Source organism: Kalmanozyma brasiliensis, assembly GCF_000497045.1.
Source record: "Kalmanozyma brasiliensis GHG001 unplaced genomic scaffold PSEUBRA_SCAF21, whole genome shotgun sequence".
NCBI lineage: Eukaryota > Fungi > Basidiomycota > Ustilaginomycetes > Ustilaginales > Kalmanozyma > Kalmanozyma brasiliensis.
This window is the reverse complement of record NW_015961961.1, coordinates 41,035-65,167: the sequence shown is the minus strand read 5'-3', so window position 1 is coordinate 65,167 and position 24,133 is coordinate 41,035. Positions and strand designations below refer to the sequence as shown.

Genomic DNA, 24,133 nt, shown 5'->3' with positions numbered 1-24,133 from the left:
TGGTCGGAAGCTCAGCTGTCGAGCATGTGGAGTTGAGCCAAAAAATAATCTCCAAAAAATTGACTGGGTCTAACACATTGACAAAAGTCTCAAGAGTCGGCGCCAAACCTCTCCAAGTTCGAGTCGCGTCGAGGCTGCGCTGAATGCCGTTGGATCACCACCACCATCCATCTCACGTCTTCGCATCCCTGCACAAAGTGCCGCAACGCTCGAGCACCCGCTGAACACCTGCACAATGAACATGCCACCGCCACACGGCCCCGGCGCGGGTCACCCAGGTCACCCAGGCATGGGCCCATCAGCCTCGCCTTCCCCTGGCATGATGTCCCGACCTCAACCGCACCAACAATTCGTCCCGCAGCACCCTTCCCAACAGCACTACATGGACTCGCCCACGCCTTCCTCCAACCGTGGTCGCAAGCGCAAGCTCACCGTCCAGCACGGTCACCAACAACACCCGCACCCGCACCAGCAGCAGCCGCACCGCCGACCGTCGATGCACGCCCCGCACGGCCACCCTCCGCACCCCGGCTTCCCCGGTCGACCCATGCCCCCATTTTTGGGACTAAACCTGCCCCCCACCATCGCGGACGAGATGTCCGAATCCATCTTTGACGATCTCGACCGTCTCACGCCGCGAGACCTCGCCGTTGCACGGTACGCCAAGAACCACGAGCTGCTGAGCATGGTATTCGACGCAAGGCGGATCGATACGTTGACGCCTGCGCCGTCTCCGTATGCAGATGTGAAGGAGGAGGATCTGAAGTCGAAAGTGGAGCGTATTCAGGAGGAGACGGCGCAGATGGAGAAGGAGCACGCGGAAAAGCTGAGGCTGCTGCGCGAGGGTGCGAGCGCCAAGAAGGGGGCACCGGTTAAGCAGGGTGAGGCGGAGACGGACGTGCCAGTGTGGGGAGAAAACGCGTCGAGGGGTCGGATTTTGGGTGTTGGATTCGTGCGTGCTGAGACGCCGGAGGCGCTGCGACCGCCCAAGCCTGTTGCGGAGGGTGGGGATGAACAGATGAAGACGGTGGAGGAGAGCGAGGAGGACAAGGCGATGGAAGCAGAGCGCAGACAGGCGGAGAAGGAGGCGATTGAGAAAATCAACCTCGAGCTTGGGGTGACGCAGCCCCCGGTCGAGGTCGCTGCTCCTGCGCCTGCTCCTGCACCCCTGCCTGCACCAGCGGCGGCGACAACGGAGACTCCGATTGGTACAGAGACAAGTGCTCCTGCAGAGCCCGCTGCTGATGCTGCTGCAACGACCGAGCAGACGAGCACGGAGATCAACCCGCCCGTCAGCGCCGCGGAAGAGCCGCCTGCTGCACCCGTCCTGCCGCACGCCGAAACGCCGGCTGATGCTGCTGTCCCCGAGCCTGTCATTGCAGCAGAAGAACCCGCTCCCGTCGAAGCAGCCGCACCAATTGCACCAGAGAGCTCAAGCGAAGCCGCTGTCGAGGCGCCCGCCGCGTCAGCCGACACAGCAGCCGCAGTGCAAGCAGTAGCCTCGCAACCAGACACGCTTGCCGACGTGGCCATGCTCGACCAGCCCACGGCGCCCCCAGCGGAGGAAGCGGTGCAGGCCATCGCCGATGCTACCGACGTGCCTGTCGAGGAGGTCGTCGAGGCTGTTCAAGACGCTGCGCCCGAGGCCGTCGTCGCCGCGGAGGTCGAGCATGAACCCAGCACCGACGCATAGCTTTCTATCGCAATGACAAATTTCACACACAGGACTGAGATCGAGAAACAGTGCGAAGCAATCCAATTGCAGAAAACTCAAGTGAACTTCTTATAATCGTGCGTCTCGTATCCTTTGATCCTCCTCGTGCTTGTCTTGGCGACCTGTTTGACCCTGGGTTCCACCACGCCCCTTGCCTGCATCCTGTTGTACCTGTCTCTGAAGAGATTTCCTTCGGGCTGAAGCGCGCGCAGACTCTCACTGAGCTGATCGCCCGTCTGAACATCGATCGTCTGCTGTGGGACTTTGTGCTTGCCCACCTTGACTCCCGACAAACCCTGTTTGGCGAGGAGGGCTTCTTTCTCCAGTCGGCGTGCTGAAGCGGCCTGGGAGCGGGCGAGTGCCAGGCGCGCCTGACGACGTTTCTCCGCGGGCAATTGGAGGATTGCTGCTGCCTCGATGCGGGCTTGCTTTCGACGGGCTGCTTCGGCTTGCTGTTGTCGAGCACGTTTGGCACGAACTCGCTGCGCGCGAGTTTTGCGCTTTCCCTCAATACCGGCTTTCTCATCTGAAGAGTCCAACTCCTCCCTCTCTCCCTCCGATACCTCCTCCTCGGAGGCGTTGGGAAGGTCAACATCCATGCCACGATACCGTTTGAGCTCATCATCCTTCTGTTCGCGCAGCTCCGCTTCACGCGCGATGATAGTGGCGAGCTTTCGTTGCCACGACTCGCGTTCGCTCTGCGCCATCTGTTCGCTCTCCTCGAGTCGACGCTCGATCTCGTACGCCTGCTGGATGAGGGCTTCGTGCGACTCGAGTGTGGGGTTGTACGACGAGCCTGGATGAGGCAGGTCAATCGCCGGGAGGCTTGCGGCCGTATCGTGGTCCGCCCGACGCAGCGTCTTGGGTAGGGAAGGAGTGGGTTTGGCAGAGGTCTCGGGGATCCAATCCGCCTTGGCTTTGCCTTTGCCTTCACCGCCCCAGACGTCGTACACCCCACCCAGGGATTTCTTCACCACCTCATCACTCCCAGCGGCAATGGAGGAGGCGTCACCCTGAGTGGTGTGCTTCTGACGACCAACCATCTTGCGCAGCCGCTCCTGCGTCTTGCGGTCGACAGACTTGGACTTGCGCACCGGGTTGAGGGCGGAGTGGCCATAGCTGTTGGAGAGGATCTCGAGCGATTTCAATGGCTTTTTGGTGCGCGCTTGTTTGGCGAGCAGCGTCTCTTGACCGGAGCGGTCTTCGACGAAGAGCACGTCAGAGGCGGTGGAGCGAAGCGGGTCGGACTGGGCATCGAGGAAGGTCTCGGTGGTGGTCAGGTCGATGTTCTTGCGCCAGGCTTTTTTGCCTTTGCGAGAGGATTGGGCGGGTTGGGCGGGTTGGCCCGTGGTGGATTTTGTGCGTGTGGGTGCCATGTTGGCAAAGCTATGTTCTGAGCTGCTTCAGGTGCAGATTACAGCAGCAGTGTGGTGCGAATCTGAGGTTGCACCGTCGTTGATGAAGAAGGGACGATGGTGGAAGCTTGATGTTGGAGAGAAGGCAGCTCAAGGGACCCTGAGCGAGCGTTGTGGGGAGCGAAGAAGAAAAATCTGTCCAAAAAACCAAAAATTCTCGGCAGACGGGCGGCGAAAAGGAAAAAAAAGTTGAGCGAAGCAGCGCAGCCTTGAGAGGCGAGGTGGAGTCTTGAGAAGAAAGTCGGTGAGCTCGAGGTGTGGCTCAGAAGGTGGACAACGAGAAGGGCTTCGTCGACGACAACGACTTCCATTCGACGCTATTCAGCAAGTGACGCACCACCCTCGAGCTCAACCAAACCTACCACTTGTGATTATCGCCACAATGTCGGACAAAGCCGCCTATCTCACAAGCGATCAGATCGACGACCTGCTCCTCTCAGCACGCTACGGCGATCTCGAGGACCTCGAATCCACTTTGTCACCGCTACTTTCCTCCTCCTCCCCTAGCGATCTCTTGGCGAGCATCAAGAACGATTCGGCAAACACACTTCTCCACTACGCCTCGGCAAACGGTCATCTCGAGATCGTCACCTACCTCCTGCCGCACATCACCCTCCCACTTGCACTTGCGCAGAACGAGTCGGGCAACACACCCTTGCACTGGGCCGGTCTAAACGGCCACCTTTCCGTCGTCCGCGCGCTCGTCTCACACATCGAGTCGCTCGAGCGGGCCAACCCCGAAGAAGCCAAGCGCATGAACGTCATCTTCCACCCACCAACATCCTCCTCAACCGGGGAGGAGAAAGAGGATGATGGGTCGGAACGCAAGCTCTGGGACGTGAGGAATCGCGCCGGTAGAGGTCCCATGAGCGAGGCCCAGATGAGGGAGCAGGAGGAGGTGGTCAAGTTCCTGTTGGAACGCATGATCGATGGGCCCGAAGGATCGACGTTGCAGCCCGCCGAGCCGATGCCGGAGAAACCGTCGACCGAGACTACAGCAACGGATGGCGTGGAGCAGCAGACGGCCAACCTCAGCCTCAACGGTGATGACAAGCCATAGATTCGACTCCACTCATGTATTTTTACCGCTTCTTGCATTGTCAAACACTTCACACTGTTCACGTTCCGATATCGGATGATGTGCTTGTACTACGAGCGATGAGCTACACGGATCTACGTAGCTCGGGTGACTGCACGACAGGCAAGCTCTTCAGCGAGCAATGCACGAGTCGAACAGCCCTGAGGATGGTCGTTGAAGTGAGATTCTGAGCCGTCCGTTTAGATGGCCTTGCTCTTCACCAGGTTCTCGATCTCAGCAACGGCGTTGTCCAGGATCTGCTTCTGGAGCTTGTCGTCCTTGAGCGAGTCCTGCACCTTCTTGATGACGCTGGCGGCCAATTCGCGCTGCTCCTGCTCGCGCTCGCTCGCCTCGAAGCGCACCCACGAGTCCAAAACGCTCTTGACCTCCGAGGCCAGCGCCGTCTTTTGTCGCAACTCAAACACCTCCTTCTCGGTCTGTGCGGTTTCCTTGGCCACCGAGTAGAGCGCCTGGGTCAAGCCCACCACGTCCTTCTGCTGCTCTACTGACGAGATTCGTGCCTGGACCGCCTCCGTGTGCTTGGCGCGCGCGCCGTTGAGGATTTTCGAGATTTTCTGTTCAAGTCAAGAGGGAGGAGAGGTCAGCATGGTTTCGTGGGTGAGGCAAGGTGAGAGGCGAGCATCGCAGCAGCAGGTCGGGTGGATTGAGTGAGCGTCGCAAGAAACCTCGAGTCGGATGCGAAGGTGGTGGAACATGGCGTAGCGACTTAGGATAAGCCAAATCGCTCTCGGTTGCCGATGCCAACATCGCGCAGGAAGGGCTTGACGTTGTCGCGGACATCGACGTGGGCGCGACTCGCAGGTCATGCCCATCTGATCCGACATAAAGTCCATTCGTCCGAAGCGGCCAGCAAAAGCTACGCGAAGTGGCCGAGGTGTCCAACCAGATTCCGTCATGCATTGGTCCGCCTTTGTCCTGGATGGTGAGTTGAGCATTGTTCCCTCGTCTCGCCAGTGCATGCGTCTGTTATCCAGCAACGGCACAGCAACGACAGGTGTTGTGAGGGTGGCTTCTGCAATAATTCCACTCTGTCCGATCCTATGCGTAGCGGTGATGATGTTGCAGGGTCCACGTCCAAGCTGTTTCTGCTGCTGCGATGCTGATGCTGCTGAATACCTACCTCAATCTGGCCGTCGGCCCACTCCTTGTAAGGGCCGGTGATGGCGCGACCGACGAGGACAGCGAAAATGAGCGAGCCGACGAGGATGACAGTCTCCTCGTTGGCGACGTAGATCTCCTTGCTGATAGCGACGGCGGTGAGACCGGTGCCGAGGGTGACCCAGCCGGTCTTGCTAACGAGCGAGTTGCCAGGCAGAGAGTCGAGGATGGAGCTGGCGCGTGCCTCGGGCGAGGGCTTGTCGCTGTAGAGTCGGATGGCGGCGATGGCAGCCGGGCGGGGTGCGACGGTGGGTCGCGCAAGGGCGAGCACGGGCACCCGACGAGCAGCAACACGGTACGACATGATGAAGGAAACGAAATGTAGGATGAGGGGTGGTGAGGTTGAAGAGAGGTGCGGATGATGGCGACGACGACCAAACCTCGAATCGAGCCAGAACCAGCCAGCCAGCCAGCCTCGAGCCAAATTGGAAGATTCGCAGGTGCGAGGCGCGATTGGCCTGCTCGCTGCCTTGGCCTGGCTCGATGGTGCGTGCTTCACTCTCCATTCGCAGTGTTTGGCTTCAACGTGCGCTCTGCTGCCGTTTTCTTCCTCTCTCGAATCTGCCGGACGACTCAACGGGCTTGCCTCGCTCCAATTCAATTGGTCATTTCAAACCGCTCTTTTGCGAAATTACTCGCAACTGATTTTTGTATTTCGCCAACTTGCAGTCTAAATTGTGAGCGAGTTGGAATTGGAGGAAGAGGTTCAAAACCTGGAAAAGGTCGAAATCGATCACGAATCGGACTGGGAAGCAGCGCAGGAGCCTGTTTGTTCCGCTGCCGGAGCCGAGTTGACGCGACTAGGATCGACATCGGGCCCAGCCGCAAGACAAAGGATGTATCGGACGATCCAGCTGCTTCTTCTTGATAGGCACCTCGGCAAGCGTGTTGCTGACTGACTGCCCTTACTGCCATGCTGAACCCTTGACCTGCCAATCAACGCCCAAATCCAGCTCTTGTGACATCTTGGGTTCTGAGCATGGTCATGGTCTGCGAGCTTCGATTGCAAGCAAGCATGAGGTATTTGTACCGTCGATCGAGTCTTGCCATGGGCTCCAAGAAGACCAGAAGATTGCGCACAAGCGATTGGGCGGCAGTCGAGGAAGATCTGCTGCTCGGAACGCGAGCTGAGTGAGCATATGATTCATTCGGTAAAACTCTCTCGAGCTCGCATCTACCGACTTTATGTCGCCTCTCCTTTGTCTCTTTGCTCGCGTGGGCCGAGCAGCCTACTTTTTAGCACTCGTGGCTGCTGGTGACGAAGCTTTGATAACGCGCAATCGTCCCAGCGGCAAGATGAGCTCACCACTGGCCTGACGAGCTGTCAGTTGAAGTCATAGAGCCAGCAGCTCACCTCTCGTGCCTGATCCGCTGAGAGCTCGAGAAGATGTCGACTTGGCTCATATAAGAAGCTTTCGAAGCGACTCACATATCTTGTACTTCTATTGCTCTCAACCTCAATCCCGATCCATAACTTCGTCAAGATGTCGGAAGCATATGCAGGAAAGTCGGATCAGCAGATCATCGACGAACAGGTGAGTGGCGTGTCAAGGCCCGGCATCTCCATCAGCAGCAGCCATTCTGACAAACTTCTTATACTCTGTTGCTTCGCTCAGTTCCGTGACCTGGATCACAAGTCGGACAGCCGTCTCAAAGACTCCTTCAACCCCAAGACGACCGTCACCTCGGAAGAGTCGGGCGTCAACGAGTCTGGCCTCGAAGGCTTCCCTGGTGCCGCTGTCAGCGTAGGTCGCACTGGCCAGACTGGCGGCGGCACCAACCCTCAGAACATTCCTCCCGAGGAAGGCGGAGACGACCGATCGCAGCGTACTGGCGAGTCGAGCATCCGCTTCGAGGGCACCGGCGGTCCCGAGGACAAGAAGTTCGAGGCTCTACGCGACAACCCTGGAGGATTTGATGCCAAGCCTCGAGGCATCGATGAGACGCGTCAGCCTCAGCTCAACGAGCCTGTGCCCCAGACCGAGCCACAGCGTCTTGAGGCTGACCAGGAGGGCACTGCTCGAAGCCATGTCATCAACTCGTAGTGCGATATCTTCGTTGTAGCAGTGGATAATGTGTAGCGATTCCACCGTCCCATAGAGACCTATGACGTTGGCATTGTTGCGGCAGAGCATTCATGAGATCATTGAGATGGTGTCGTAGAGCGAAGAGCGAGTCGTTCCCGAGCCAAGAAGCAAGTGCGCTCAAGTCCGAAACCAGACTCTAACACGCCTGCACTTTTTCTCGCGCCTCTGTTTCACGCCCAAAGGCCGGCTTTGTGTCAGAAGCAACAAGTGCGGGAGTGAACCGGCTTTCAAAGACAAGGCTTCGAGCCGTAGGGCCAGACCGGATTGACTTTTGCCTGCGCATGATTCGCTGCGCTGCGCTGCTGCCCCATTTTCCGCCCGGGTCCATCGCCTGGCCTTGCATGAGAATGAGTCTGCTCTCGTGACTCTGACAAGGAGGAGAGGTCCGTTCGCTAACCGGTAAGTCCCCTGCCAATCAACTCAAGCTCAATCTCGTTCGAAGCTCGCATCAAAGCTTCCCCGCAACTGACTCACTCGCTTCTCGCCCTTTCATCACACCTACGTCCTCCTCCTTCTCCTTTCGTCACGCCTTCCCTCCTCTTCTCGTAGCACACCGCAAGCATTGATCGGAGCAAACGACAGATTCTCCTTCACGCCCAATCAAGAATCGGATCAAGAAATCGAGCTTTCCGAACGTCACGTTTGCATCCATCTCGAAATCGGAGCATCCGTCTCATCGGACTGTACTATCCACAGAGATCTTGATTACGCCGCGCATCCATCCGTAGACGACATCGCAGCTATCCGGGCAAGCGGTCAGCCAGCACGCCAAGCAAGCTCCATTCTCGCTACCACAGCGGCTTCTAGTCACCGTTCCGGCCGTGACTGTGCGTCCTCAGACGCCTCAAGCGAGTCCGATCCGGCGCCAGCATACATCTTTGGCTGAGCAGCTCCACCCACACAAACACGGTCCTCGCTCACTGCCCATATCTCGGCTGCTCTCAGCCAAAGCTACATCACGATGAGCTACCAAATCTCACAAAAGCTGTGGTCGCAGCTGCACCACTTCGCAAGCTTCCCACAGACCGGCATCTCGCTCCGTCAGATGGTGCAGTTTGGGCGCAATCCGAATCCAGGCACTATCCTCCAAGCAGGTAGCTTCCTCGCAGAAGAGCTTCCCATTCGACTGGCGCATCGTGTTAAGGAGCTGGATGAATTGCCACATGACCTCTCCAAGATGCCCTCGATCGTCAAGGTCAAGAACTGGTATGCACAGTCCTTCGAGGAGCTCGTCGAGTTCCCCAAGCCGCAGCTTCCCGACTCAGTACAGAAACTTCTGCAGAACGCAGCCAAGAACGCCGAGCCTCTTCCGCAGTCCAAGCCAAATCCCAGCCTGCTAGAGTCGGCCACGCTGACCGACAGCGATGACAGCCTCGCAAAGGCGCTTGTACCGAGAAATGGCAACGGCAAGAACGGCAACGGCTCAAGATCACGCGCTCTCCTCGAGCAACGATATTATGCCAATCTGCCAGATCAGCAATGGCCCAGCGAGATCGAGCAGTACAATGAAGACTTTACAAAAGCCCTCGAGAAGATCAAAAAGAGGCACGATGCCGTCGTCACCACCATCGCCCAGGGCGTGCTGGAATACAAGCGATCAAGAAAGGCCAACCGACTTCAAGCGGACGTGCAATCCTTCTTGGATCGTTTCTACCTCTCGCGTATCGGCATTCGTATCCTGATCGGTCAGCACATCGCCCTCAGCCGTTCCTCGCAACAGCCATCCTCCAAGCTCATTGGCAGCGGCAGCAGCACCAACAGCAACGGCGACTTTTCGCTCTCGGATCAGATCGCCCGCGTCAAGGTCGATGGCAACCAGGAGCATGAGCAGTACGTTGGCATCATCTGCACCAACACCAATGTGGGTGCTATGGCGCACGAAGCTATCGAGAACGCACGATTCGTCTGCGAGGAGCACTACGGGCTGTTCAAGGGTCCGCCTGTGCAGCTTGTCTGCCCGCCCGATCTCACGTTCATGTACGTGCCAAGCCATTTGAACCACATGCTCTTCGAGCTGCTCAAGAACTCGCTTCGAGCCGTGGTGGAGCGTTACGGTGTGGAGCAGGAGGACAATTTCCCGCCCATCAAGGTCATCGTCGTCGAAGGCAAGGAGGACATCACGATCAAGATCAGCGACGAGGGTGGAGGAATCCCACGCAGCGAGATGCCGCTGGTGTGGACCTACATGTACACCACGGCCCAATCGGAAGACTTGGACCCCGAGTTCAATGCTTCCGACTTTAAAGCGCCCATGGCCGGTTTCGGTTACGGTCTGCCACTGGCACGACTGTACGCTCGCTACTTTGGCGGTGATCTCAAGCTGATCTCGATGGAGGGCTATGGCACGGATGTGTACCTGCACCTCAACCGACTGTCATCGAGCAGCGAACCGCTGCCGTAGCATGCGGCTCGGTCCAAATACGGCAGGAAGCACAACCGCACCATTCGAGAGATTGAGGCCAGGGATCGCGAGGGGCAGCAGAGTGGCAAGGGGAGCAGCAGATCCAATTCAGAACAAGAGCAGCAGCCAAAGCAGCAACCGTCGCTGTTGGATCTGCACCCGCACGCATACTCGCCGTCGTCGACGACCGGGCCTGGATTCTCCAGCCGTTTTGGACCTGCCTCTTCTTCCTCTGCAGGCGAAGGTAGAGGAGGAGGAGGATTGAGCTGGCTTTTGGCATTGTTGCCGAGAAGCTGGCAGCAGAGGCTGGATCCGCGACAGCCAGCGCCTTCGGGAGGTTCCGACCGAGGAGGAGATGGTTCTGTCATCGATCTTGGCACGTCGGAACCGCCCGCCAGCAGCAAGGAGGACACGGCCGAGCGACGACTTTGAGAGACATCCTCTCGCTCTCTCGCTCGCCAGACTTTCTCTGCTGCTGACGAGAGAACAAAACTTTACCTCCAACATGTACAATACCCGTCTCGTCCATCTTGCAACGCCATGTCATGCATTTGTTTCACGAACATCACCGATTCGTCTGTAATCAAGACGATTTTGTGCTTGACGGACCGGAAGGGGCACCTCTTGGAGTTGGAACAATGGTGTGCTACGAGTCAAGGTCGAGTTGGAGCGCCAATTAAACCCAGTGGCCGAACTTAACGGAATTGAAGACGACAATGAGCACGCACGAGAGGTCTGTCTTGCCAGCACGCTGAAACAGCGTTGAACGATGAGGCTCGAAGTGCCATATCGACTCAGCTCACAGATGCGTAGCGTCACAAGCGGAGCCAGCAAAAGCGATTTGGCGGAGCCAGCCAAAGAATCTTCCGCATGCTGGATAGCGCCGAACGACAAAGCGTTGTGTGTGTGCCCATCTGAGTGGCTCCGCGTGGCGCCAAAAGCACTTGGCAGAGCCAGCCAAAAGCGTTTTGCTGCTGCTGTCATGCATGCCCCTGAAGCCAGATGCAAACAATCACGGCGAGGTCCGCAGCCGTGCCTCGCGCGCTCCAAGTAGAGACATCTGTGCCAACCGCAGATCGATCTGATCTACAGTGCAGCGGAGTCGACATCGCCTCTGAACCCCAAGGTTGAGTATGCACGCACGCACGCGCAAATGCACAGCCAGCCAGAGCAGTGCCCCGGCTTCTCATATCTGCGGTCAACTGCACCTCGCAGATCGCATCTGAGATGTCAAAGCCAGTTGTTCGACTCGGTGCGATCTTGCATTTGCCAGCAGATGCGCTTCTCTGTGATCATTACGAAGCTTTTGTCGGACGCCGAAGCCGAAGGAGCGGTTGTCAGGGTCCCTGCTCGCTGGCCGTCGGATCGCTGATCCGCTGGCTGATTCTAGCTCGCTCTCGAGGCGGCAAGGCGGGAAAGGGTGCAACAGCGAGAGCATCAGCGTGAGAAACTGGAACGCGCCAGCTGGCCGGTCGCGCTCCGACTCACTGGACTCTGTCGGAGAAAGCGAGCCCGGAGAGGACCCTGCTTTTCCCCTTGAAGCTCTCACTCGGGGCGCGGAGTGCAATCGGCAAAAGGGTCACAGCGCGAAGAATCCGCCAAAAAGCAGGGCACGCAGGCACGAGACCCCGCAACTCGAGTAACAACAGCGCGTGCCCTGTCTGTCGGTCTGCCAGGATTAGAACTCAGAGGAGGTGAAGCGAGGGTCAAACTCGGCGTGACAGCAGAGTGAGTGAGTGAGAAGTGTGTGTTTCGGCGGCATCTCCGCTCTGTGCAAAGAAGTCGCGCTTGCTCGTGGCTCAAGACTGCCTTTTGCCTTGTCAGAACGTGATCAGCTGTTCCTTCAACACGCTAATCCTCCTCATCATCATCACCACCTCTATTGACACCTCCCCTTCTCTCGTTTGAACTGGTTCCTCAAGGTGCAGACGCATTTCTCCGAGGACTTTATCTGTCTATCGTCGCATTGTCTCTCAGCGTCTATTACGTCGAACCCGCCCTCGTCTCATCACGGAATGCACCTGCAGCCATTGTCATTGCTACCAGCTACCCATCATCTCGGACGCGCATTGCATCATTCCTCTTTTGCACCGCGACAACGCTCCTTCTTCGCACCGCGCTTAGATTCGACAGCTTTGTAATCACGACGCAGGCTACCTCGTTCCCAGCTCCAGCTCATTGACAGGCACAGTGTTCTAGACGCTCAGCATCTTGGCAGCGTTCACGCACTCATCTGCCAATCTCCTTGGTGCATATCGCTGGTGCATATCGGTGCACTGCATTCAGTTCTGGCACTCTCATAGAGCTTTCATTTGCGTTGCAGCAAGCCCACGAAACACATCCGGGAGGATCAAACCCACCTGCCCAGCATGAACGGCATCGAAAATGGTCAAAGCTTTGACCCGGCCTTTGACGCCTTCTTCCAGGCCCCTCCATCATCATCGCCAAATCAGCCGCTCCAGCATCTCGGCTCCGACTCTCCGGCGACGCTCGCGCACTTAGGCAAGCTTAATGCAACCGATCCCGCTTCCTCCCTCAGCGTCTTTGGTCACGATGTCAGCAACATGCAGAACAGCTCGGCGGGCAACAATCTGCATCTCAATATCTCTGGCCTCTCTGTCAAGAGCGAAGGAGAGCAGCAGCAGCATCTGCAACAGTTGCAGCAGCAGCAACTTCTTCAGCAGCAGCAGCAGCAGCAGCGACAGCAGCAGCACCAGTCCAACTCGCTCAATTTTGCCAACGTCCACGCTTCGTCGCCGCAATCCCAGCTGACCTCACCTGCAGATGCGTCCTCCTTCAGCATCCCTGGCGCCTCTGCCACATCGCCGCTCTTGCATCCTGACGCCTCCTCCAGTAGCATCCTCGACGCAAATCTCGGCGCACCTGCCGCTTCCTCGCCACTGAGAACCGAGTACAATCTCAGCAACGAGACCGGCGCCGTCATGTCGGCCGACATGCGATCGTACAGCTCGGCATCCTTCAAGAGCGCCGTCTCTCAGAATGTCAACAGTCCCACAAATGGTTTCAACGGCGTCGGCGACCAGAGTATCGGTGATACCTCCATCGACGATTCCAATGTCACCAGGGAGTCGGATGTAGATCTGGCTGCCGAAAAGCGACAGAGCAGCAAGTTCGTCTACAAGCTGTTTCGCATGGTCAGCGATCCCGACTACCAGCATCTCATCAGCTGGAATCGAAACGGCACCAGCGTCATGGTTTGCAACTTTGATGAATTCGCGAAGGAGGTTCTCGGCAAGCACTTCAAGCACAGCAACTTTTCCAGCTTCATTCGTCAGCTCAACATGTACGGCTTCTACAAGGTCAACAAGACACCGCGCGGTCATCGTCAGTCGGTCGACGCTCAGATCTGGGAATTCTCGCATCCCAAATTCTTGCGTGGACGTCCGGATCTGCTCGACGACATCCGCAGGAAAGCGCTGGATTCGGAACACGCCCGCGTCGAAGCACGAGACCTGCAGTACAGCGTCAGCGTTGGTCAGATGCAGTTGCGGCAGCAGGTCGACGAGATGCAGTTCAGGATCGAGGAGCTCACCGAGCAAAACATGGCTCTTCGCACCTTTACCACTCAGCTCCGGGACGTGCTCGGAATGGTGCTCGATCACGTCAAGAAAGCGAGCGGTGGCAATGTCGGCTTCGATGTGCGTGTTCCGACCTTGGACCTACCGTCACCGATGCCTCCGCAAGGGCTGTGGACACCGCAGGGCCACGATGGCCCACCTATCTTTGTGACGGAGCCCGAATTTGGTGCTGGCGCGGGTCAGAGCGGCCTGCGTATGGGTCACGGACTGCCGACACAGGCGCCGCAAGGCATGCACGGCGGATCACCTGGCTTTGGTGCAACGCCAGAAGGATTCGGTATCGCCAGCACGCCGATCTCACGGCGTGTCTCGGCGAGCTCGGCGCACAGCGAAAGCATGATGACGATGAATGGCTCCCCGATGCATGGCTCGATGCATGGCGAAGCGGCCATGATGGCTGCGGCATCCGGGTTGCCGCATCGTTCAGCTTCGTTTGGAGAAGGGCAGATGCCTCCCCCGCAATTCAACATCGGACGTGGCGGAGGGGTAGCTGCGAACAGAGCAGGCTTAGCAGGACTTGCCATCGACACATCAGCGACAGCGAGCATGTTTGGGCATGGTGGCATGCATCCCGGTGTCAGCCCGACGTCTGCCGGGCTTTCGGCGAGCAACGCCGGTCTGGGCATGATGAGCGTGCCAGCCTCGCCAATTTCTCCGCAGCATCAGGCCATGATGGCGGCCATCAACACACCGCTTCCTCCTTCCCCTGCGCCAGGCTCCATGATGGGAGGGTCACCGTACTTCACCAACAACGGCTTCCCACAATTTGGTCACAACAACCTCACCATGGCCGATCAGAGCTTCTTTGGCCCCGACGGCAGCGAAGGACCTAACGCCAAGGCGATGCGAACGCCGTTGAAGCGCACAGCGTCGAATTCGGGGCCGAGTGGACAAGGCACGCCCGTGTTGATCCAGGCGACATCACCAGGGTTGGCAAAGAGGAAGTCGCCACTCTGACCGCCAAAGTCCGATACAGATGATTCAACGGAACGCTCTGCTCCTGATCTTGTCGAGAAGGGACAAAAGCAAGCGAAATGATACCCAGGATTTTGCGCCAAGGGCTCGCAAAGCTCCTCATGGCCGACCTGACCTAGAGTCGGTGCCTCTCTCATTATCCTTTGCTGCATGTCATACTTGACCACTTCGCACCGATCGCCAACGTCGCTTCTCGTCACCTCTTGCTGCTGCGGTTTGATGGCGCGCGGGATCTCATCACACTCATTCTCCTTCTCGGCTTCTCGCCCCCTACCTGGATGTCATCATTAGTGCTGCGTCGCTTGCAGCTTTGTCATAGTATGCGTATATCTTCCTTCGGCCTGTTTTGTCTTGGACTTGTCTGCGTCGAAGCAGACCTTGAATGCAGCGCGCGCCTCAATAGGCGTGAATGCTGTCGAATCGGCTGATTCCTGCCATGCACGCGGGGAATGCAGCAGTTTGGCTCGAATTTCATAAAGGAGCACAGCTCGTGTGCTTTGTGCCTCGACTTGGCGTCGACCTGATTTTCGCGTTTTGGCTCGGCTCGGCAATCAGAAACGCAGTCAAGATGGGACGCCGAGTCTGCTGGACCCTGGACGAGTCTTGTTTCTGGGGTCAACTGAGCTTCGTGGCGTCTCACCTTCATCTTCCGGCCAGAGCCTCCTTTCATTCAGCGCACATCTCACTTCCTCTTCAGTAACGGCGCCCTTCATCGCTGCGTCGATCGACACGCTCCTCAATGTCGACTTAGGGCTGAGAACACTTGCATTGCATCCCAAGCTCCTACCATCACACTCTGCTCGAGACCAACCTCAACACGATGGTCGACCCACGGAAGGTGCCGCGCACCTCCTATGACTCGCAAGCTACCGCCTCAGATGCATCAATAGACAAGCACGAGAAGCTCGAACGCTATCGCGACGGCTCGAATTCCCCCGACGGACCTTCGCTATACCCACCCAAGCGCACATCCTCGCGCTACGATGCCGAAACATATGAGCTTGAGGGCAGTCAAGATGTGGTGCTCGACGACGACGAAGAAGTCGGGCTCATGCAAGCAGACCGAGACGCGAGAACAAGGCGGCGGAGGCTCCCGATATGGGCACGGCTAGGATCGAGGGGGCTCAAGTCGAGGAAGAAGCGGCCGAGCGTCTTTGCTGGATGCTTGATATTCAGTGGTGTCGTCCTCGGTTTCATGCTCGCACTACCGCTCTTGCAATGGCTATCGTCCAACACTCCCACATCTGCACCAGCGCCTGCACCGACTTCGGTCTACGACAGCGTCTCTGGCGTCGTCAATGACGTATACAACCCCTTCCACGAAGAGGATCCCTCAAATGTGTCGAGCATATGGAAGCAGCCTGCTTCGCCAGACACCGCCGACGGCCACTACGCCCTCTCCAACAGCTCCATCTTCCAGGTCGACTTCCAAGACTCTGGCTGGGACACGTTCGCCAAAGCAGCAGCGGGCACTGGTCTGCCGCTCAAGGAAGTCGAGACCAAACGCCAACTCATGCCGCTTGACATGGATATCATCTTTGGCGGCACGCTGACACCGCAAACGAGCGACCTCGAGTGGAGCGAGGAGGACCCAGACGAGGGCGTGTTCAGCCACGTCGATTGGGGCAAGCGCAACATTTACCTGGAGGACGTCACGCACGCCAGGAAGGAAAAAACCGGTGAAGGGAAGATTGCCTCGTTCGGTGGCAAGAGCCTCATCGTGGAGGGTGCGAACGTCAAGGATGGCGACGGGAGGAGGCTCGATTGGACCCTGTACAAATTTTCGCCGGACGTGCGATGGGTCCTGTTCTACACGAGCGTGACACCCCAGTGGCGGTACAGCAAGAAGAGCCGCGTTTGGCTGCACAACATCGCGCAGAAGAAGACGATTCCGATCGGATCTGCGAAGTCCAAGATCTCGTACGCTGCATTTGCACCCAGCAAGGCCGGGGCTGCTTCGAAAGACCCGCCCAGCGTCGTCTACGTCGAGGACAGCAACCTCTTCGTCATCCCTCGCGCAGGCGAGAAGGCGATCCAGGTGACCACCGATGGGTCGGCGACCGTGTTCAACGCTGTCCCCGACTGGGTGTACGAAGAGGAGGTGTACGGCTCCGACTCGGTGCTGTGGTTCAGTCCCGGCGGGTCGAAGCTGGTCTACTTGCGACTGGACGAGACCGAGGTGCCCGTCTACGAGATCCCCAAATACAACCCGGACGCATATCGCGCTGGACTCACTACGCCGTACCAGAAGATGACACGGATGAAGTATCCGAAGCCCGGGTTCCCGAATCCTACCGTCAGCGTCCGGATGATTGACCTGGACGAGATCAAGGACGCCACCAAGCAAGGGGCGAGCGTCAAGCCGACGCAGTACACGCTGCACAGTCCCATGTCGACCAAGGGCAAGGCGGTGGACGAGGTCGACAAATTGCTGTCAAGCGATGCGGGGGTCAAGGAAAGGCTGGTCACAGAAGTCAAGTGGGTGTCGGACGCCGAGCTGCTCGTCAAGGAGACGGACCGATACAGCGACGTGATGCGCCTCGTGAAATTTGATCTCAAGGACAAGGCTGTCGGGGCGGATAAAGTCGGCGAGGTGGTGCGAAAGCAAGATGCCCGTGCCGACAAGAGCGGCTGGATACGCGCCGCTCAAACGATCGAGCCGCTCTCACATCACAATCTGTCCGTCGACTCGACAGCTTATCTGGATATCGTCGTCTCGCCGGAGGGATATCGACACTTGGCATTTTACCCCTCGGCTGCCTCGGACAAGCCAATCTTCCTCACGCAGGGCAAGTGGGAGATCGCCGAGCTAAAGCACGTCGATGCCAAACGAGGACGAGCCTACTTCACTGCCGCGAGACCGACTCCTGCGCTTCGCAACGTGTACTACGTCGAGCTACCCGACTGGAAGGCTAGCTCCTCTGCGGCCTCCTACAAGCCGAAAGACCCGGTCGCGCTGACCGACGTCTCCACCCCAGGCACGTACGATGTGACGTTCGATCCCAAGGGCGCCTACTACATCCTCTACTACCTCGGCCCGAATGTCCCCTACCAAAAGATCCTCTCCATTGACGACCCCTCGTTCACCCTCGTCCTCGAAGAAAACACGCTCCTCCGCCAGCTATCCAGCCAGTACGTCAAGCCGTCGAACACGTTCTACCAGCTTGCGCTCAACAGCACCCTCCCGGACGGCACACCCACCGTGGCAAGTGTCAAAGAGATCCGCCCACACGACTTTGACCCCTCCGGGTCGACGAAGTATCCCGTGCTGATGCGCGTCTACGGCGGACCGGACTCGCAGCTTGTCGATTCGAAGTGGAACCGTGCGGACTGGCATCAGTACGTCTCGTCCACCTTGGGCTACATTGTCATTGTCGTCGATGGACGAGGTACAGGGTTTAAGGGTCAATCGTACCGCTCGTGCGTCGCTGGCAACTTGGGTACGCTCGAGGCGACAGACGTCAACGAGGCGGCTCGCCAAATCTCGCACCTGCCCTACGTCGACGATACCAAGATTGGGTTGTGGGGCTGGTCCTACGGCGGTTATCTCACCGCCAAGACCGTCGAGCTGTCCAAGAACCTCTTTTCGCTCGCCATCTCCGTCGCCCCCGTAACGAACTGGGGATTCTACGACTCGATCTACACAGAACGCTACCTCAAATCTCCACTCACCAACAAGGCGGGTTACGAAACGTCCTCCATCCACGTCACACCCGCGTTTTCGTCGACAAAATACCTCCTCATGCACGGGAGCGCCGATGACAACGTGCACTTCTCCAGCTCGGCGCACCTGTTGGACATGTTGACCAAGGCGAAAGCGCGAGGATTTCGGTTTCGGATGTTCACGGATTCAAGGCACAGCATGAGCGTGAGGGGTGCGTACAGGGAGCTGTTTGAGGAGATGAACAGCTTTTTGCACGAGGTGTGGGGGGATGGTGGCAAGCGAGGGAAGGTGGGGAAGGACCGACCGAGTTTGCACAACTCCGTCGAGTGAAGACGGACACTTGGTAATTGGAATCAGTTGTGTTGCAAAGCTTGCGCCTCTGCTGTGTGTGTGGGTGTGCGCGCTGAGAAAGCGATCCTGCTGACAAGCGACGTAGGTGACAGACGGGCATGCTCGACCTGCAGGACGAAGGCGATGCGGGGGGCGCAGCTCGGCGCAACCTCGGTGCAATTCCCACCTGGCGCGAAAGGGCTCACTCGAATTCACCCATCGGCCATCGACCCCGCGGAGTGCCTTCTGTCCGGTTTCAGCAAATGGTGCGCGGGGTGATGGAAGTGCATAGCCGGGGGTGGGTGTCAGACATATCGAGTCACGTCTGTGGGCCGGTCATATCAGCCACCATCGTGGCGAGAAGGCGGGGTGGGGGCCGGCGATAAACCGGCCAATAAAACTTTTCCACCGGAAGCGCGGGGTTTTGCCAAGCATATCGCGCGCGCCTTCCCGTGGGGCTGTCAAAAGATCATCGACGATGGTGAGGCTGCTTGACATCAATTGACCGGTCCAGCTGGGCTCCCAGAGTATAAAGGGCGGGCATCAACCCTTTCAGCCTCCCCACAAATCCCCATCTCACGTCTCACGTACACGAGGGACGCCTACCATGTCTCTCCGCGAGCCCTCCTTCGAAGTGTCGCGGGCAACCTCCCGCCCTGCGTCCTCCAACACCCCACTCCGTCCTCACCCACGATCCACCCATCAATCGATCCTGAAAACCCTCCGTTCTATCACGGGCAATGACGCGCACAGCCGTACCATGTTTCTCAAGGAATGTTCCCTCTATACATGCTTCCTCCTAGCAGGTTGGGTGGACGCTACACCCGGTGCACTCCTCCCCGCCATCCGCCATCACTATTCGCTCAGCTTCATCTACGTTTCCATGCTCTTTGTGGGCACCTTCATCGGATGCATCATCGCAGCAGGCAGCGTATCTCCGTTGATGGATAAGTGGGGATTCGGCAAAATGATCTCCCTCGCAGCGGGACTCGGGATGGTGTTTCCAGTGGTGTTTCTCACCATGCCCCCCTTTCCCGTGCTCATCGCCGCGATGGTCGTCTCCGGCATGTCGACGAGTACGCTGGATGCGCTGGTGAATGTGTGGATCAGTCAACGACCTAATGCGGATGTACGGCTGGGCGTCACGCACTTCCTCTATGGAGTGGGTGCGTTGAGTTCACCGCTCGCAGCGATCCCGTTTTTGCACGAGGGCAGGGAGGAAGGGGTGAAGTTCCAGTACTTTTTCTTGGTGAGTCTTGGGTTGGCCACGGCGGTACTGGTGTTGGTCACGGCGGCGTTTCGGTTGAGTAGGGATGAGCATGTGGAAGGACCCGAAGAGCCGGTGCAGGTCGAGCTTCGACCTCGACAACACTCGCCGGAGGAGGGGGATAAGAAGTCCCACCCTAACGAGGGAGCCATCGATCTTATGCCAACAACATCCCGACTGGGAACCGGAGAGCTCCATCCCACCCCCGCACCAGCGCCGGCTGCTGGACTGGCCAAACTCCGCGCAGTGATCCGTCAACCCAAAGTGCAACTCCTGGCGCTGTTCACCTTCACCTACGTCGGAACCGAGGTCACCGTCGGCGGCTGGACCTCGTCCTACCTCATCACGGTGCGCAACACCACCACCTCGGCCAACGCCATCGTTTCGGGCTTTTGGGGAGGTATCGCATTCGGTCGCATCCTGCTCATCCCCGTCACGGCGTGAGTGGGCGAGGAGCTGGCGGTCTCCGTCTACCTGGTCGCCGCGATAGGGCTGCAGTTGTTGGTGTGGTTGTTGCCCAACATTGTGGCCAACGCTGTAGCCTTGGCGTTGTTGGGTGTGTTGTTAGGGCCAGTATTCCCGGCGATGATCAGGGTGTGCGAGAGAAGTGTTAGACCAAGAGGCCATTTGACTGCGGCGATCAGTTTCATTAGTACGTTTGCCGCGGCGGGAATGGCACTCTTGCCGCTACTGGTGGGTGTGGCGAGTCAGAAGGTGGGGATCAGGGTGCTAGCGCCGATGCTGGTGGGGATGTTGGTGGTGCAGGTGGGGTTGTGGGGCTGGACGAATGCGGGGTGGTTGGTGGGGTGGGTGAAGAGGAGAGGCGAGGAGAGGGTGGATGATGTGGATCGACTCGACTAGGGTGCACAGGCGCAGAAGGATCTTTGTATGCAGGTTTTTGTCATGGACATTCGGACTTGATCCATGCCTGAAGACTGTGGTCCTTGTGAATGTCCCAGACGAAACTGGGAACATCAACTCGTGCTTCTCGTCCACGATGATCGTGCGACGATGATCGTGCGACTCCCATGAACTGAGATGCTTCGAGTTCTAGATCACGGCCGCAGGAGATGCGCCGTCTAGTGCGAACCCCCAACCAGCTCAAGCTTGACCTGCTCCACCTTACCCTTCGTTCCCTCGCTGAGCGGGCCGCACACCATCACCCCCACCCACCACTCCTCCTTGCCCTCTTCTCCATCCAACGGCAGCACGAATCCCTTCTTCTCCCTCAACAGCAGCCGCTCCCCATCGACCGTGTAGTACACATGCACGTCGGGGCCGGTCTTCTCGATCTCAATGTGCACCGACGACCCTTTGGACAACGGCGAGACATTCCAGTCCGAGAAAGGATTCGTCGCTACGACACCGACATACTTTCGTCCGCCCTCGTTCTCGATCCCGGACTTGAGCCACGCTTGACCCTCGCGACCGCCCTTCGGGTTGAGGCGCTGGACGAACAGCGTGGTTTGCTGAAACCGCTCGCTGCCCTCTTGGTGAACGATGCCGGAGAGCTTCCAGTTTTGAGATGCGACGAGGGTAAGCGACTGGTAGGCGAGAGGACCAGAGTCGCGGTGGGCGGAGGATTCGGGTTGAGAGCCAGGTGCGGTGGTCCACCAGTCGGTGCGCGCGCCGGAATCGATGGTGATCGTGAGCCCGGACGAGGTGGGCGTGACCGTGTGGGAGGAATTTGATGTGGGGTCGTGGAACTTCCAGCTGTCGGTGAAACCTGTCATCGCTGCTGAGGGTAGGCGAGCAAGAAGGAGGTGGTGAATGTGGTCGGAAGGAATGGTGGGAGGAGGGAGGCAAGAAAGTCGGGGAAGATGCGGGGACGCTCGGGCCTCTTCCAGCAACAAGACCGGCTACGTTGACAGGTGACGTTGCCGATCTTAGGCCGGCCCACCTCGTAAGGTCATCTCGGCCACCAAGGATCCGGAAACCTGACTGCGCCTCATGCACCCACTCGAAAAAGGACCATCTGAGCGGGTCAGAACACTGCAGCCCCCACAGCGAGACTTCGGAGGATGTTCTCCATCACACGTGGCCGAGTTCTTGGCAGTCGCTGCCCCACACCGAGTTGAAACATGCATCCGTGTTAGGCCGGTAACAGCATCAGCGAAAACAGGAGCGGCAAATTCGCCGACACCAAACGATCTCCCTGCGCTTAGCGCGCCTCGCCATGTGATGATTTGAGCCGCGGGCAAGGGTTCTGAATGGAAAATTTAACCTTCGGGACGAGATTGGGCCGCGGGCAATAGGGTGAAAGATAACGCCATAATGAACTGCAATGGTGTTGGCGCAGCGCCAGACGAGGTCGGCATGTGGCGAGCCAACCAGATTGCAGGGTCGTGTGAGGTTCGACGTTTTCGAAACGCTTATTCGTTCGGCAGGACGTCCGCCGGCAGCTTGTTTGTTTGAGGCCCGAAATGAAGGTTCTGCAGACCTTATCTGTTGCTCGCCTTCCGTAGTGGGTCGGCCTGACCCCCGCTGTGCGTATGAGCTTGACTAGAACTGAGGAGTCTCTGTCCTCCTTACCACGACCATCACACCGACGACTTCGTAGTCCATCATGGAGGCCGAACACAACAGCAAGCTTCGATCCGAAGAGGACGGTGGCTCGGTGGACAAGGCAATCCACGCCACCGCAGATGGCCACGCCGATGTGGTCTCCGCCACCGAGCGGGCGCACCTCAAGCAAGGACTGGAGCAGCGTCATCTCTCGATGATTGCGCTCGCCGGCTCCATTGGTACAGGTCTCTTCCTTTCGCTCGGCGGGTCGATCCAGACGGGCGGGCCCTTGGGCGCACTGCTAGGCTACGCGGTCGTTGGAGCCATTGTCTGCGCCGTGCAGTTCGCACTGGGCGAAGTGTCGGCTCTCCTGCCTGTGACAGGCTCCTTCGTTCGACATGCCGACTATCTCATCGACCCCGCGTGGGGCTTCGCCGTCGGCTGGAACCTGGTATACGGCAACGTCCTTTCCATCCCATCAGAGATCTCTGCTATCTGCGTCCTGTTCCAATTCTGGACCGACATCAACTCGTCGCTATGGATCATGATCTTCATCGCCCTCACCTTTGCCATCGGTGTCGTCTTTGTTCGAGCCTATGGCGAGGTCGAATTCGCCTTTGCTTCGCTCAAGCTGCTCACCATTATTTTCCTCATCATTTTCGGCCTCGTCACCAACCTCGGCGGCATCCCTGGCGTCGAACGCATCGGCTTCCGATACTGGAATACGCCTGGACCCTTCGTCGAATACATCGGAACCGGCCCATGGGGCCGCCTCCTCGGATTCTGGTCTGTCATGACCTCAGCGGTTTACAGTTTTGCAGGCTGTGAAAGTCTCGCCATGGCCGCGGCCGAGACGAGGAACCCCGGCCGCACCATCCCGAGGGCGTGCAAGAGGGTGTTCTTCCGCATCGTGCTTTTCTACATGCTTGCGGTGCTCGTCGTCGGAATGCTGGTCGCCTCGGATGACGATCGACTCAACGACTACTCGGGCACGGCTGCGCAGTCGCCATTCGTCATCGCGGTTTCCGCAGCGGGCTACTCTGCTGTCGGCTCGGTGATCAACGCCATTGTCATCACGTCGGCATGGTCTTCCTCGAATCAGGCCTTGCTGTCGGGCACGCGAGTCCTGTACGCTCTCGCGCTGAAGCGTCAAGCGCCTCGCTTCTTCCTTCGCACGACTTCGTGGGGTATTCCGATCTACTGCGTCCTCTTCTTCACGGCGTTCATGTTCCTCAGCTTCATGACGCTGTCGTCGGGCGCGCTGACCGTCTTCTACTGGTTTGTCAGCCTGACTGCCGCGGGTACACTGGTCTCGTGGTCGACTGTGCTGCTGAACCACATCCGGCTCAAGACTGCGCTGCGCCGACAGAGCATCTCGGCGTCTGAGCTCCCGTGGAACAACGGCTGGACGCTGTACTCGAGCTACGTCGCGCTGGTCATGTGCTTGGTGATCCTATTCACCGGCGGATTCAGCGTGTTCACTGCTGGCAGGTGGAACGCCAACAGCTTTGTCTCGAGCTACCTCGACATTCCGCTCGTTATCGCGTTCTTCGTCGGCTGGAAGGTGATCAAGAAGACCAAGTGGGTCAAGCTGGAGGACCTGCCGTTGCGAGAGGCGATCGAGCAGGCCAGGGAGCGAGCTCAGCAGGCCGAGATGGAGCAGGAGGCTGAAGATGCGCTGAAGGGAGACAGGCGCTGGCTGAAGTTTATCAGCTGGATCTGGGACTGAGCTCTCTTGCGAGAGAGCCGCCCATGGACCTCATACACCCAGCATATACCCTTCTCGATTGCCTTTGTACTCGTCACGCTTCTAGTCACGGACCGATACAGTTTCCTTGCGCCTTCTTTCGGAGTGAAACGGCTGATGTGACATTGAAGGAACAGCTCCCGTGGCTCGAGGCAAGCGGAAGTAGGCCGTG

The 24,133-nt window shown here is 58.3% G+C and overlaps 11 protein-coding genes across 11 annotated transcripts; 8 read left to right on the top strand and 3 right to left on the bottom strand.

Annotated features, from left to right (window-relative positions):
• Window positions 1–235: 235 nt before the first annotated feature.
• On the top strand, window positions 236–1,693 carry PSEUBRA_003281 (uncharacterized protein; the record flags this gene model as incomplete). Its single annotated transcript, XM_016436400.1, has 1 exon — window positions 236–1,693. The coding sequence occupies one exon, from the start codon at window positions 236–238 to the stop codon at window positions 1,691–1,693; it is 1,458 nt and encodes a 485-aa protein (XP_016292113.1).
• Window positions 1,694–1,770: 77 nt separating this feature from the next.
• On the bottom strand, window positions 1,771–3,090 carry PSEUBRA_003280 (P60-like protein; the record flags this gene model as incomplete). The annotated part of the gene is made up of 1 exon (XM_016436381.1): window positions 1,771–3,090. One exon carries the CDS (start codon window positions 3,088–3,090, stop codon window positions 1,771–1,773), a length of 1,320 nt encoding a protein of 439 aa, XP_016292112.1.
• Window positions 3,091–3,511: 421 nt separating this feature from the next.
• PSEUBRA_003279 (Ankyrin repeat-containing domain protein) lies at window positions 3,512–4,189 on the top strand (the record flags this gene model as incomplete). Its single annotated transcript, XM_016436398.1, has 1 exon — window positions 3,512–4,189. One exon carries the CDS (start codon window positions 3,512–3,514, stop codon window positions 4,187–4,189), a length of 678 nt encoding a protein of 225 aa, XP_016292111.1.
• Window positions 4,190–4,407: 218 nt separating this feature from the next.
• PSEUBRA_003278 (ATPase, F0 complex, B chain/subunit B/MI25) lies at window positions 4,408–5,690 on the bottom strand (the record flags this gene model as incomplete). Its single annotated transcript, XM_016436390.1, has 2 exons — window positions 4,408–4,782; window positions 5,349–5,690. The coding sequence occupies 2 exons, from the start codon at window positions 5,688–5,690 to the stop codon at window positions 4,408–4,410; spliced, it is 717 nt and encodes a 238-aa protein (XP_016292110.1).
• A 1,180-nt stretch (window positions 5,691–6,870) lies between these two features.
• On the top strand, window positions 6,871–7,431 carry PSEUBRA_003277 (uncharacterized protein; the record flags this gene model as incomplete). Its single annotated transcript, XM_016436407.1, has 2 exons — window positions 6,871–6,921; window positions 7,003–7,431. 2 exons carry the CDS (start codon window positions 6,871–6,873, stop codon window positions 7,429–7,431), a joined length of 480 nt encoding a protein of 159 aa, XP_016292109.1.
• Window positions 7,432–8,434: 1,003 nt separating this feature from the next.
• On the top strand, window positions 8,435–9,874 carry PSEUBRA_003276 (Histidine kinase-like ATPase, ATP-binding domain protein; the record flags this gene model as incomplete). The annotated part of the gene is made up of 1 exon (XM_016436405.1): window positions 8,435–9,874. One exon carries the CDS (start codon window positions 8,435–8,437, stop codon window positions 9,872–9,874), a length of 1,440 nt encoding a protein of 479 aa, XP_016292108.1.
• Window positions 9,875–12,243: 2,369 nt separating this feature from the next.
• Window positions 12,244–14,430, top strand: PSEUBRA_003275 (Heat shock factor (HSF)-type, DNA-binding; the record flags this gene model as incomplete). Its single annotated transcript, XM_059465053.1, has 1 exon — window positions 12,244–14,430. The coding sequence occupies one exon, from the start codon at window positions 12,244–12,246 to the stop codon at window positions 14,428–14,430; it is 2,187 nt and encodes a 728-aa protein (XP_059320638.1).
• Window positions 14,431–15,268: 838 nt separating this feature from the next.
• On the top strand, window positions 15,269–18,442 carry PSEUBRA_003274 (Peptidase S9B, dipeptidylpeptidase IV N-terminal; the record flags this gene model as incomplete). The annotated part of the gene is made up of 1 exon (XM_016436408.2): window positions 15,269–18,442. The coding sequence occupies one exon, from the start codon at window positions 15,269–15,271 to the stop codon at window positions 18,440–18,442; it is 3,174 nt and encodes a 1,057-aa protein (XP_016292106.2).
• A 607-nt stretch (window positions 18,443–19,049) lies between these two features.
• PSEUBRA_003273 (Major facilitator superfamily) lies at window positions 19,050–20,153 on the top strand (the record flags this gene model as incomplete). Its single annotated transcript, XM_059465051.1, has 1 exon — window positions 19,050–20,153. One exon carries the CDS (start codon window positions 19,050–19,052, stop codon window positions 20,151–20,153), a length of 1,104 nt encoding a protein of 367 aa, XP_059321379.1.
• Window positions 20,154–20,788: 635 nt separating this feature from the next.
• Window positions 20,789–21,442, bottom strand: PSEUBRA_003272 (Protein of unknown function DUF1349; the record flags this gene model as incomplete). Its single annotated transcript, XM_016436382.1, has 1 exon — window positions 20,789–21,442. The coding sequence occupies one exon, from the start codon at window positions 21,440–21,442 to the stop codon at window positions 20,789–20,791; it is 654 nt and encodes a 217-aa protein (XP_016292105.1).
• An 833-nt stretch (window positions 21,443–22,275) lies between these two features.
• PSEUBRA_003271 (Amino acid permease/ SLC12A domain protein) lies at window positions 22,276–23,943 on the top strand (the record flags this gene model as incomplete). Its single annotated transcript, XM_016436397.1, has 1 exon — window positions 22,276–23,943. One exon carries the CDS (start codon window positions 22,276–22,278, stop codon window positions 23,941–23,943), a length of 1,668 nt encoding a protein of 555 aa, XP_016292104.1.
• Window positions 23,944–24,133: the final 190 nt, after the last annotated feature.